The following is a 12,786-nucleotide window of genomic DNA, read 5'->3' as shown; positions in this document are numbered from 1 at the left end:
CATTTTCTACCTTCCACCTCGGCTTGATTATGAGTGAGTGCGCCACAGCCATGGGAACACAAGCGAACCAAACCGAACCGAACAGAACAGAACAGAACAGAAACATTGAGCATGGTCATGTGCTTGTCAGGCCCATTCCCCGCCAGCTTTCTGGCTGCTGACATGTGGGTACAGTGTTTCCCCGACAGCCCAACCCCCCGTGAGGCGACCAGCCAGCCAGCCAGCCAGCCAGCCAGCCAACCAACCAGCAACCCTGCATATCCTGCACATCCTGCCATTGCTGATAATGATGCAGCGCTTTATACGCTGACTAGGCTTGTATCCTTCGGCGGCAGGAGCAGAAGCTGCGCTTGCATTTCGTCCTCTGCCCATCGTTGGCACGTATTTGGCACAAGTATTTAATTAGGAAGTGCTTACGTGTAAGCGCTTCAAGTAAGCACTCAAACAATGCATGTTCTCAACGCCAAATCATCGCAAAAACCCATTTAAATTGCTGCACAAGAATCAGACCCTGAACACATACTTTAAGCTTTAATTAAGCCGTGCAGTGGCAAGCCATGCTGGAATATTCGAAACTTTTAACCAGATTTTCATTAAAACTTGTTGGCAACTTAACTGAATTCAAAAGGGGTTTCGTGTGGTAAAGACTTCACATTAATTGCGTCAAACGAAAGTTGTGACACTAAAGGCAACAGGATATGATAGGATTACCTTAAATATTCCTGCTACCCAACTAAATGAATTGCAGTTGGTAGTGGCTAAAACGAAATGATACCTGCAAATAGCTTCAAGCAGTTATCCAAGATATTATTTCCTGCTCAAAATGATAATTGGCGCAGTTGATCGACCACTTACAAGCCATAACAGTTCTTCGACATGCCAAGCAGCGCTGAGTGCCTCTTGTTGGCATTGAAGTTCGTCTTCCTTGACTTGAAATTGATGCAAATTTCTATGGCCCAAGGGCTGAGGCTGATGGACGGTTGGCAAGGAATACTCCAGCGCAAAGCAGCAGCAACTGACCTCTCCACACCTCAAATATAGTGATGCCGCCCCCCAACCCCCAACCCCATGTTGCAAGCTAACGACGCCGATTTGCTTTTGGGCCACTGTCATTTCCAGAACCCAAATCTCCTTCAAAGAGCTCTTGGCCCACTCGAGTGTCTTTGGCCCCTTAAGCCTCGGACGACTAACCAATGAGCTGAGGAAATATTCTCGAATAAAAACGAGTGGAGAAGAAGAGTGGAGGAGTTCCTCCGCCCCCGATTTCACTGATAGATGTACCTTGTTCTGGACTCCATGCCATGCCGCTCCTGCTGCATCTGCAACTGCATCCCAGGCATCTTTGTGGCACAGAGTTTGCTGCCGCATGTCTGCGCCTTTTTCCATGTTGTGTCGTCTTGCTGCTGGTGTGTTTTTTCCGTTTTCTGTTTTCTGTTGGGGGCACAGCACGTTTTCCGTTTGGAAAAGATAACAAACCCAATCGTTTGTGCAACATTTTCAACAGTTTTGGCACGATTCCTACCACAACGCTTCTGCTTTGCCTCTCACTCCCTCCCTCACTGTGTCTCTTTCTTTTGCCAGCCAGCTATCTCTTTCTGTGTGGCACCAATTTGGGGAATGCTTTTTGTTGCTGAAGCTCTGAAGCTATACACAGCGAGAATTTTTCGAGTGTTTCATAGAGCTGTTATCTTCGAAGCACAGAAAACATTTTCCCAGAAAACTTTAATACAGCATCAGTTTGATTTTAGACATATTGTTTACAAGTTCTTTAAGCCTTTTGTGATACAATTTCGCGATTCATGCACTATTTTTTTCGGTGCAGCTTTAGCCTGGCCAGCTTCTTCTTTTGGCTGCTCCCCCGAAGCGCGAACGAGTTGAGTTTTGGCAAGTCTTTCCCTTCCGAACGTGCAAATTGCATGCTGTGCGAGTTAATGGCGTTTCGCTGGGGATTTGGTTGGGGGCGGGGAAAATGGGTGTTGATGCTAACGAGTTGAGAGAAAATAAAGTTCATGACTTCATTTTTTTCCTCAGCATTTTATTTGGTTGGGCACGTCTTCTGCTGCTTTGTTCGTGATGGTTATGCTTAGCATCATACACACACACTTTTTCAGACGCCCTGGATGGAAAAAATTCGGTCTTGGGGTTGAGCAGCCATATCCATCTGCATAATATTTAAATGCTCCATTCCATCAAGCAAATGGGAAGATCGTCGCATCCGTCCACCGCCCATTGTAATATAATGTTGAGGATTTTAAATAAAACATGAGCCCCGGCCAGGAGCAGCAAAACAATGGCTGAGCAAAATGCTCTCGGCCCCTTTTCGGGCACAATTGCAATTTCCACTTTTGGCTTCGACTGGCGGCTGTAGCTTTAGCTGTATAACTCCAGACCACAGCTGCATCCACAGAGTGCTCCACAATATACTCGCACTGCGTTTTGTTTCGCGTGGAGTGGAGTTGATGATGTTTGCCCGATAAGTGGTCAAAGGACTGGAGGAGCATCGGGCTGTGGGCAATTTTCAACGAGCTGGGCTGGCCTGATGATCTGAGCTGCAGATTCATCCTTCAGCTTCTGCCAGCGCTTATGACGGGGCTGCCTTTCCGGGTTCTCTGCGGACTTTGTTTTTGGCATTAATTTTAATGCCATCATGAGCTTGGCGGGCAGGCGGTCCAAACTGTAGCCGCTGGGCTCGATTATAATTCCTATGATTTTATGTAAAAAACAAAGAGCATGAGAGCAAATAGTGTTTAATATAAATTTTGATTTTCAGCATTAAATTAATTGAACAAAATGAAATCCAGCAAACTATAGAATGCCGCATGAAATGCAATCAGAATGATGTGATTTTGCGCAACTCAAGCATAAGATTAAAGTTCTTATACAAGTGCTTATTATTCGCTGTTCGCCCCGTCGTTTTAATGTTGTTTTGATCAAGTAGTGGCTGGCAGCTTGTTAACTGCCTCAACGAACTCTGATGAGGATGTGGATCCGGATGCAGGCAGTCATGTTTACGTTTAACTTTTTAAATGTTAATGCGGCAAGCCGAGTTTTAATGCATTTTAAGTTGCTGTTGCCACGAGTTCGGTTGTCCGCTTGTCCGTATGTCCATGTGTCCGTTTGTCCGTTGGTCCGTTGGTCCTCCAGCTCGCTTCAGTGGACATGCCATCAAAATTCGCTATGCTGCTGGCTACTCACAATTTTCCATGCACATTATCGGGCCAGCAGAAGCTGATTTCCATTTTGGTGTGTTTTTTGCGCCACCACAGAGATTATTTAGCATTTTTCCCGCATCCGTCGCCGGGTTCATACGATTTGTGGTTTGTTGATTTTTCTCATTCAACGCTCCATCGCTTTTTGCCCACCAACCCATTCCTCCATCGTTCAGCAACACAATCATTATGGACGCGCTGCCATCCGTCCAAGTTCCAGTCTTTTAGTTGGCAATTGGCGTTGCCGGGTCCATCGCAGCGTATTTATTTTAACGTTAATGGCCAGTTGTCATATCGGTTGAGCACAGACACCCCGCAGCCACATCCCTCATCCACATCCACATCCACATCAGATTCACCCGCCCCGCTCTTTTCCGAAGCACGCGGCGATTACATTTTAAGTAGGTGTGTGAACATTTTCGTGTCGGTGGTTTTGGTTTTAATTTAAAGCTGTCAGGGATGCTGTAGCGAGATTAACCAGGGTTGTCCACTTTTTGGACAGCCCTTTTGCTATCATTCAGGGTTGTCACGAGCATCTATTGTTCAATTTAATTAAAATCGAAGGATAAAAGCTTTGAAAGCCGATGCTCTTATTACTGAGAGATAATAAAATTGAATTTATTTTCTAAAAGAAAATGGATTACGAAATAATTGAAAAACATTTAATGCCTGCAGGATACTTAAATACTTAACCATGATGTAAAACATTGTTCACAGTATTGTATTTAACAAAAGAAAATATATTCGCTCCCTTTGGTTTGAAGTTGCTTGAAGTTGGGTAGTTAGGTAGTTCCACGTAAGCTGAAAACAAAATCAGCTCAATCTGCATATTCTGTCCAAGCAATGAAGTAAAAAATCCGAAGTGAACACCAGCAGCAGACCAAAAAGGTTTCCAATTTGGGCTGGGATCTCAGGTTGCAGGCAAAGGAGAGAAGTCCCATCTCGTCCTTGATAACCATTAACAATTTGGCAAACTGGAAAACAAAAAAAGGAGAATGGCGAAAAAATAAGACAGCCAGGCAAACTTCATCATCATCGGGCGCAGTGGGGAAGAGCTTCATCATCAAGGTGATCATGGGTACCATGATTATTATTATCGTACGCAGGCAACCAAGCATATGTGTTAACTTGAAGTTAAGTGGATTCGCTGGAGGATTCTCCGCTCCTCTAGAACATCTTGCATCCATTCCTGCTTCCCTCTTCGTGTTGATAATTTAAATGAGTGAATGAGCGAACTCCTGGGTCCGGATGGTTGGTTTGCCTGGCTGACTGGATGGCTGACTGGCTGGCTGGATGGCCTGGCTTTGCTCAGCTTGGCTCAGCTTGGCTGTTTGGATCCCAGACGTGGTCTCCTCTGGTATCTTCGCATTTTTATCTCTTTACCTTTTTTCGTGGGCTTGTTGTTCTCATGTTTCCATCGTGTTGTATGTAAAATGCATAGAACACGGAGCAGGGAGCAGAGTGGATGGAGGTGGAGATGGAGATGATGGTGGGGATGGAGGCCAAAGTTTGCCCGCAACACATCTTAAATTTTCACAAAATTGCTTTCTTTCGTTGGCTTTGTTCGGCTTTGGTTTCGGTTTTGGCTTTGGCTTTGCCTTTTTTGTGTGTTCGAGGAGTTTTGCTTGAATAACTTTGGCTGGCTTTCGTGGCAGGTGCTCCTCCTTCGCCTTCGCCATCGTTTTCGCCTCCTCGTCTTTTCCAGTGCTCCGAGTGCTCCTCCTGTTGCTCAGTTTGTTGGCCATTAGGGCGGAACTGGCATGTCAACGCCTGATTGACGAAACAATGAATAAGTTGTGAATATTATGCAGCTGGCTCAGAGATTGAGGATGTAGAAAAACGCCAGCAGATTGTGATGCAAATGATGGGCTAGAGTCTTGTGATTATAAAATTAAATAAAAGCGTACTTCACTGCAAGAAGTGCCCAGCTTGTTAGATAAAATCTCGTCAGATACACTAAAAGAAATGTTTTCCAAATGCTCAATTATTTAAATAACTTCAAGCTAATAAAAAGCTTATAAAATATATGTGTTTCATCATGTTAATACAAAGATATCTAATGAAAAAATATATATAGATAGATTAATTTCTTATATTTTGATAAAATCACATTTACCAAATGTCAAGAGCCAGTTCCCGCTGCAGAGGCTTGACTGTGCTCTGAAAACGGAGGCAGGGCGAACCTAATGGAAAAGTTTCAGGAGCCCAGAGCTGGCCAGCTCCCCTTTCGCTGCCACACTTGTTAACGCCTTTGGACTCGGTTAGCTGCCGTCTCCATTTACTTGCTGGAATTGCATTTGCTGCCAACGAAGTTTTCTCAGTCCCAGTCCCACTCCCAGTCCCAGTCCCAGCTCGTTGGCATCGTCGTCTGGCCAGGTCTGGTCTTCATGGGCCGGCCTTAACTCTTTGCCTGCTCACCTCGTATCCAACTTCACGTTTTGTCCCGCAATTTGCCATGGACATTGCTGCAGCTTGTCGTCTGTCGTCTGGCTGCTTGTGAAGGTGCGAGTAATTGATAAAAAGCATGTTACATATATAATTTATTGAGCATTCAGCCGGCACTTCAGCATCCAACATCCAGCATCCAACATCCAGCATACTGCATTCAGCATGATGCATGTTGAGCTGAGAGATGTGAGATGTGGCGAACGCCTAATGGACGACAGTTGATAACAGCCTCGTTTATGCACGTACAGTTCCTCCTCATCAGGGGCTCTTGAAAACTTTGTTACCTTAAGTAGCTGCATTTCACGACTCCCGGATGCTGGTTGGATGATGATGTGGCTTTCAATGGACTTTCAATGCGGTCGGAAGACTGACAACGGCATCTGCACACTTTTAGTTGCAGGATAGCTGCCGTGGTTTATTTATTTATTTATTTTGTTCAATTTGATTATGAATGCCATGCAGAATTCCCAGTTACCCAGCTCTTTAGTTTGGCAGTTGGAAAAAAAAGGCTATGACAAAAACCAGAGCACATTGCTCCCTTCAATGCTATTTTAGTGCAGCTTTTTTGCCTTCTGCTCTTGCACATTTAATTAAAAATTATTCATGGGCGAAATTAATTATGGAGCGTGGCAGTGAGTCCCTACAGCGCAGTGCAAGAAATCGGGGATGCGACTATAATTTATCATAACCGACAAATTACTTAAGATTTAATGGAACAAGACTCATCATAGAAATCATCATGAAATCGCACCAGCTTCACTTAAGTCACTATAAACCCGAAAGATATGCATAATAACTTATTTATTATGGATTGATTTATGCCGCAGCCGCTCTTCGAATTCAATTTTAAAAGTGTTTCATTATTATATTAATTTAGTTAAAAGCATTTTATTAACAAGAAACTGAAAAGCTTAAGCAATATGCAAGTGCATATACTTAGCTTGCTATAGGATTGGTATCTTTTTATAGATGCTAAAGGTACCTGATTAGTGATTCCCCCAGTGTAGCCTCAAAGTCCTCGGTGCACTTCGTCCTTAGCCAACAACAAGTACAACAATGAGCTCATGCAAAATGCGAGGAACAAAAACCACAGCGATGGAGGAGAGTCGTGGCATGAGCAGTGGCATACCATACGGATGGTTGACTAGATGGATGCCCAGCATCCTGGCAGCCAACTGGTGAACTGTTCTGCCATTCTGCCGGCTGCCTATTTAGCCGGGCCAGGCTCTTCAACACATTTAAATAGCTGCAACTTCCGTTGCAACTAGTGCGGCTAGCTAGCTGCCACCCATTTCGGTGGCAGCAGGACTCGAGTGTTGCCAGTGCCGGGATGCGGATGGAGTGGCAGCATCCTGCTCTTGCACCTCCTTCAACTCTTCCTCCTGCAGTGCTCACTTAAAGTTTACTGCACCACCATCACCATCCCCACCACCACCAGCACCACATCCCCGATGCCCACTATCCGCCGGATTCGCTGAGTTTCCCGAGATCCCGCCCCGCTCCAGTTGGCTAACAATAACAGCACTTGCACTCATTTAGCATTTAAGTGCAGTTGTTGCTAGCTGCTGGGTGGTGCCAGTGGTGGAGCCAACTCACCTGGACCACGAGGGTCGCCATGTGCTGCCGTGTGGCGTTCAAATTGTCGACTCGGTCATCCGAATTATGCCATTTTGCCACAAGCCATTGGAGGGCGGAAGGCAGTGGAACCCCCGGCCATAGCCGGTGCCAATCGTCAAGCCGCATCATTCACATGAGCATCCGTTGCCCATTTCAATACCCTCGGCTGCTCCTGGTTTCCCATCGCCCGTTTCCATTCCCATCTGGCATCGGGCATCCGACTGGCACTCCTGCTCCCACTGGAGCCTCTTGTCCCGACCCGGAACCCGAGCCCAGTTGTATACATTAATAATTAAAATATTTTCCCAAGTTTGAATGAAGTGCAGGCAGGAGGAATCAACGGGTTACGCCACGGTTCCATCTCTGGCTACGTCTGCATTTCAATTTCGGTCGAGTGTGTGTGCCTGCACTGCACGAAAAAATATACATTACCCGGAATGGATTATCTTTCATGTGTCCGGGTGTGCAATTCAGAATTTTATTTAAGAAACCCAAGCCAATGAAATCAGAAAATACCTTTATGGACTTGGGTATTTCAAAGGCTTTATCAACCGATTTTACAGCCATCTAACATGAAAGTGATTCCCTTTTTAGCCCCATCATCTGAAGAAATGTATCTTTTAAGCTGAAAAATCGCTTGGAATGCTGTAGCTTGTGTGCAGCTTAGGGGTCACATAGCAGGGACTTGGATTATTTCCTTTGGGAAACCATATTCAAATTGGAATTTTTTCCATATTTTTTCGCTTGGTGCAGAGGAAAACGAGATGGTTGTTTGGGGGACTTCGCCTCATGGCTTGGTACTCGACTTGATGAGCATGTCTGCTGATGTTGTTTTTGTTGCTCCTGCTGCTGTAGATGTTGATGATGTTTTTTTTGTTGTTTTGTTTTTGTTTTTGTTGGTAATGATGTTGATTTCTTAACGCTTCACTGCCATCTGCGGAGGAGCATAAAAAATGTGAATAATATTGTAGGATTTGCAGTTAAGTGCCGATCCCCCGAACAGCAGCGTCATCTAGCCGCAACGCAATTCCATTGTCAGCATCCAAGGGATTACGGTGCACATTACTCCGAGCATAATGATATAGGATTCCCGCATTAGCACTATTATCGAACAATTCCCGTACTAGGCAAACACTTGCCCACTCGCATATACTCGTAGTACATATGCATATACGGTCGCTGGATGTATGCAAATATTGTTGCATTCGCACACTTGGCACATAAATCCTGTTGCTCCACCCGGGGGCCAACTACCAGGCGATGGCCGGAATGGGGCTGTGCGGAAAAGTGGGCGTGTGCACGCTTGATGGCGTATGAGCAGGCAACCAAGCAAGCAACCAACCCACTTTGCAAAATGTCACCATTTTTGTTTTCGGTCCTCCACGTCAGTTTCCCATTCCCCACTCCGCATTACCCACTCTCCACTCCCCATTCGCCAAAAGCCCACGGTGCTTGATGGATTACTCGAGAGCCTGCTGCTCCTCCGCCTGGTTGCATAAATATTGCAAATGCCTGACGCGCTGGCAGCTCGGATGATGGAAGGGATCTGGCTCCGGACTGGCATTGCATTCCGCGCAGCTCCTGTTGCCTTGTGGGTCAACATTTTGCAACTGAAAGTGGACCTCTCTTCAAAATGGTCTAGTAAAGATACTTGAATTGCTAAAATATTCAATGGGGGCATCTTAAAGTAAATTTTGTTCCATTTTTGGGAGGGGACCCAACCCAAGCCTATTAACAATCTGCATACGATTATTAATAGGCTTCAAACTTGTTGCTGCAGAACTCTACCGTTAACGGTATTCAAGAAATTTTAATTAATATTTTGTGGAACAGCCTATTAAAGTAACGCAGTCCACGAGCAAATTATTTCAGTGGCAGTGCAGTAGGCAGCCGGCTGAAATTTGTTCCACATGGTGCACCTCCATGCGCTTATTCATACGCAATTAGATCAGCGCTGCAGCGAGCAGAAGCTTGGAGTGCTGCAGCCACCCACCCGCCGAACTTGGCCAACCACCCACCCACTCACCCACTCACTCGCTCATATGTGCCCATGCTCAGGCACAGCCACATCCACAGCCACATCCACAGCCACATTCACATCCACATGCCCATGCCCATGCACATAAATGGTTAACAAAGACCTGCCTGGGCGTATAGTTGCGATTGCATTTACCATTTACTACGGCAACAATTCCGGCTCTGCCATATTGTTACCCACTCGAGCCGGCGTACCTTGTTGCTTATTTAATACTTGGTGTCGGTGGCACGCAGCTGCCACTTCACCTCCCGCGATTGCTTGAATATTGCATTTGTTAATTAAAAGTTGCTCGGAATAGCCCTAAACCGAAATGCTGCTGTAAGCTATAAATTATTTAAAGTAATTGCCAGAACCATGTCTACAAAGCATTTAAATCCGTTTATATCACAAAGACTGCATTAATTGCCTACTAACCCGGTTTTTATACTCCCATTTACTTGCAGTTCACATGCCCAGCTCCTCATCCCTGATAGCCAGCCCGCCAGCCAGCGCGTTCGTCAATACGCCGGCCACCCTGCTCTTCACCACGCGCCACGACATCCAGGTGGCGAACATCACGAGGCCCACGGGCGGGCCTCAGATCGATGTGATCGTTAGGGATCTGGCCGAGGCGATGGCCATCGATTTTTACTACGCAAAGAATCTGGTCTGCTGGACGGATTCCGGCCGGGAGATCATTGAGTGTGCGCAAACCAACTCCTCGGCACTGCAACCGCTTTTGCGGGCGCCCAAGCAAACTGTGATATCCACGGGTCTGGACAAGCCCGAGGGCCTGGCCATCGACTGGTATACGGACAAGATCTACTGGACGGATGGCGAAAAGAATCGCATTGAGGTGGCCACGCTGGATGGTCGCTACCAGAAGGTGCTGTTCTGGACGGATCTGGATCAGCCGCGAGCGGTGGCCGTGGTTCCCGCACGCAAATTGCTCATCTGGACGGATTGGGGGGAGTATCCGAAGATTGAGCGAGCCAGCATGGACGGGGATCCACTGTCCCGCATGACGTTGGTCAAGGAGCATGTGTTCTGGCCCAACGGACTGGCAGTAGACCTAAAGAACGAGCTTATCTACTGGACGGATGGCAAGCACCATTTCATCGATGTGATGAGACTTGATGGCAGCAGCCGGCGAACGATAGTCAACAATCTGAAGTATCCCTTTAGTTTGACCTTCTACGATGATCGTTTGTACTGGACGGATTGGCAGAGGGGCTCCCTGAATGCCTTGGACCTGCAAACCCGTGAACTAAAGGAGCTTATAGACACGCCCAAGGCACCGAACTCTGTCAGAGCATGGGATCCCTCACTACAGCCTTATGAGGATAATCCCTGTGCTCACAACAATGGAAATTGCTCACATCTCTGCCTGCTGGCTACGAACTCTCAAGGATTTAGTTGCGCCTGTCCCACCGGAGTGAAGCTAATCTCAGCAAATACCTGTGCCAATGGGTCCCAGGAGATGATGTTCATTGTGCAGCGAACGCAGATTAGTAAGATATCCCTGGACTCACCCGATTACACTATATTCCCGCTGCCTTTGGGAAAGGTTAAGTACGCAATAGCCATCGACTACGATCCTGTGGAGGAGCACATCTATTGGTCTGATGTGGAGACGTACACGATTAAAAGAGCTCATGCCGATGGCTCCGGAGTGACCGACTTTGTGACCTCCGAGGTCAGGCATCCCGATGGTTTGGCACTCGATTGGCTGGCTCGCAATCTCTACTGGACGGATACGGTGACGGATCGAATAGAGGTTTGCCGCCTGGACGGCACGGCGAGGAAAGTGTTAATCTATGAGCATTTGGAGGAGCCGAGAGCCATTGCAGTGGCTCCTTCGCTGGGCTGGATGTTCTGGAGCGACTGGAACGAGCGCAAGCCCAAGGTAGAGCGTGCTTCTCTCGATGGATCCGAGCGCGTGGTTCTGGTCTCCGAGAATCTGGGCTGGCCCAATGGCATTGCCTTGGATATTGAGGCCAAGGCCATCTACTGGTGCGATGGCAAGACGGACAAGATCGAGGTGGCCAACATGGATGGGTCTGGTCGCCGGGTGGTAATCAGCGACAATCTGAAGCATCTGTTTGGCCTGAGCATCCTGGATGACTACCTCTACTGGACGGACTGGCAGCGCCGCTCGATAGATCGCGCCCACAAGATAACAGGCAACAATCGGATAGTGGTTGTTGATCAGTATCCGGATTTGATGGGCCTAAAGGTGACTCGTTTGCGGGAAGTGAGGGGCCAGAATGCTTGTGCGGTGCGGAATGGAGGATGCTCGCATCTCTGCTTGAATCGTCCCAGAGATTATGTGTGCCGGTGTGCCATTGACTACGAGCTGGCCAACGACAAGCGAACATGTGTGGTGCCAGCTGCTTTTCTTTTGTTCTCGCGCCAGGAGCACATTGGTCGGATTTCTATCGAGTACAACGAGGGTAACCACAACGACGAGAGGATACCGTTCAAGGATGTGCGGGATGCACATGCCCTGGATGTTTCGGTGGCTGAACGAAGGATTTACTGGACAGATCAGAAGAGCAAATGCATCTTCCGGGCCTTTTTGAATGGTTCGTACGTTCAGCGAATTGTGGACTCCGGTCTGATTGGTCCTGATGGCATCGCTGTCGATTGGTTGGCCAATAATATTTACTGGTCAGATGCAGAGGCGCGTCGCATTGAAGTGGCTCGCCTAGATGGCAGCAGTCGGCGGGTGCTCCTCTGGAAAGGTGTGGAGGAGCCACGTTCCCTGGTCCTGGAACCGCGTCGCGGATATATGTACTGGACGGAATCACCGACAGATTCAATTCGCAGAGCGGCCATGGACGGATCTGACTTGCAGACCATCGTAGCGGGTGCCAATCATGCCGCCGGACTAACTTTCGACCAGGAGACAAGACGTCTGTACTGGGCCACCCAATCGCGGCCAGCTAAAATCGAAAGTGCTGATTGGGATGGTAAGAAGCGGCAGATTCTGGTTGGCAGCGATATGGATGAGCCGTACGCGGTGTCCTTGTACCAGGACTATGTGTACTGGAGCGACTGGAACACTGGGGACATCGAGCGAGTGCACAAGACCACGGGTCAGAATCGCAGCCTGGTGCACTCGGGCATGACGTACATTACCTCGCTGCTGGTGTTCAACGATAAGCGCCAGACAGGTGTTAATCCGTGCAAGGTGAACAATGGAGGTTGTTCACACCTCTGCTTGGCTCAGCCCGGAAGACGGGGCATGACCTGCGCCTGCCCCACCCACTACCAGTTGGCCAAGGACGGCGTCTCCTGTATTCCACCCAGAAACTACATTATCTTCAGCCAGAGGAACAGCTTTGGGCGATTGCTACCGAACACCACGGATTGCCCAAATATTCCGCTGCCCGTCTCTGGCAAGAATATTCGTGCTGTGGACTACGATCCCATCACTCATCATATTTATTGGGTAAGCTTGAAGGTCTGCCTATGGAAGAAACAACTAACCAT

At 47.6% G+C, this 12,786-nt stretch overlaps 1 protein-coding gene across 2 annotated transcripts in view; it reads left to right on the top strand.

Moving 5' to 3' along the window:
- The window catches only part of LOC6549641 (low-density lipoprotein receptor-related protein 6), a 30,601-nt gene that overhangs the window by 14,978 nt on the left and 2,837 nt on the right, over positions 1–12,786 (top strand). For both annotated transcript variants that reach the window (XM_001975723.3, XM_015156973.2), the window contains exon 3: positions 9,756–12,745. In XM_001975723.3, the coding sequence (XP_001975759.1) occupies positions 9,756–12,745 (2,990 nt within the window). The remainder of the gene's footprint in view (positions 1–9,755; positions 12,746–12,786) is intronic.

The sequence above is a fragment of the Drosophila erecta genome, unplaced genomic scaffold (genome assembly GCF_003286155.1).
Source record: "Drosophila erecta strain 14021-0224.00,06,07 unplaced genomic scaffold, DereRS2 tig00000092-arrow-pilon, whole genome shotgun sequence".
Lineage (NCBI taxonomy): Eukaryota > Metazoa > Arthropoda > Insecta > Diptera > Drosophilidae > Drosophila > Drosophila erecta.
The sequence above is the reverse complement of the archived record's forward strand: the minus strand, read 5'-3'. Positions and strand labels throughout refer to the sequence as shown.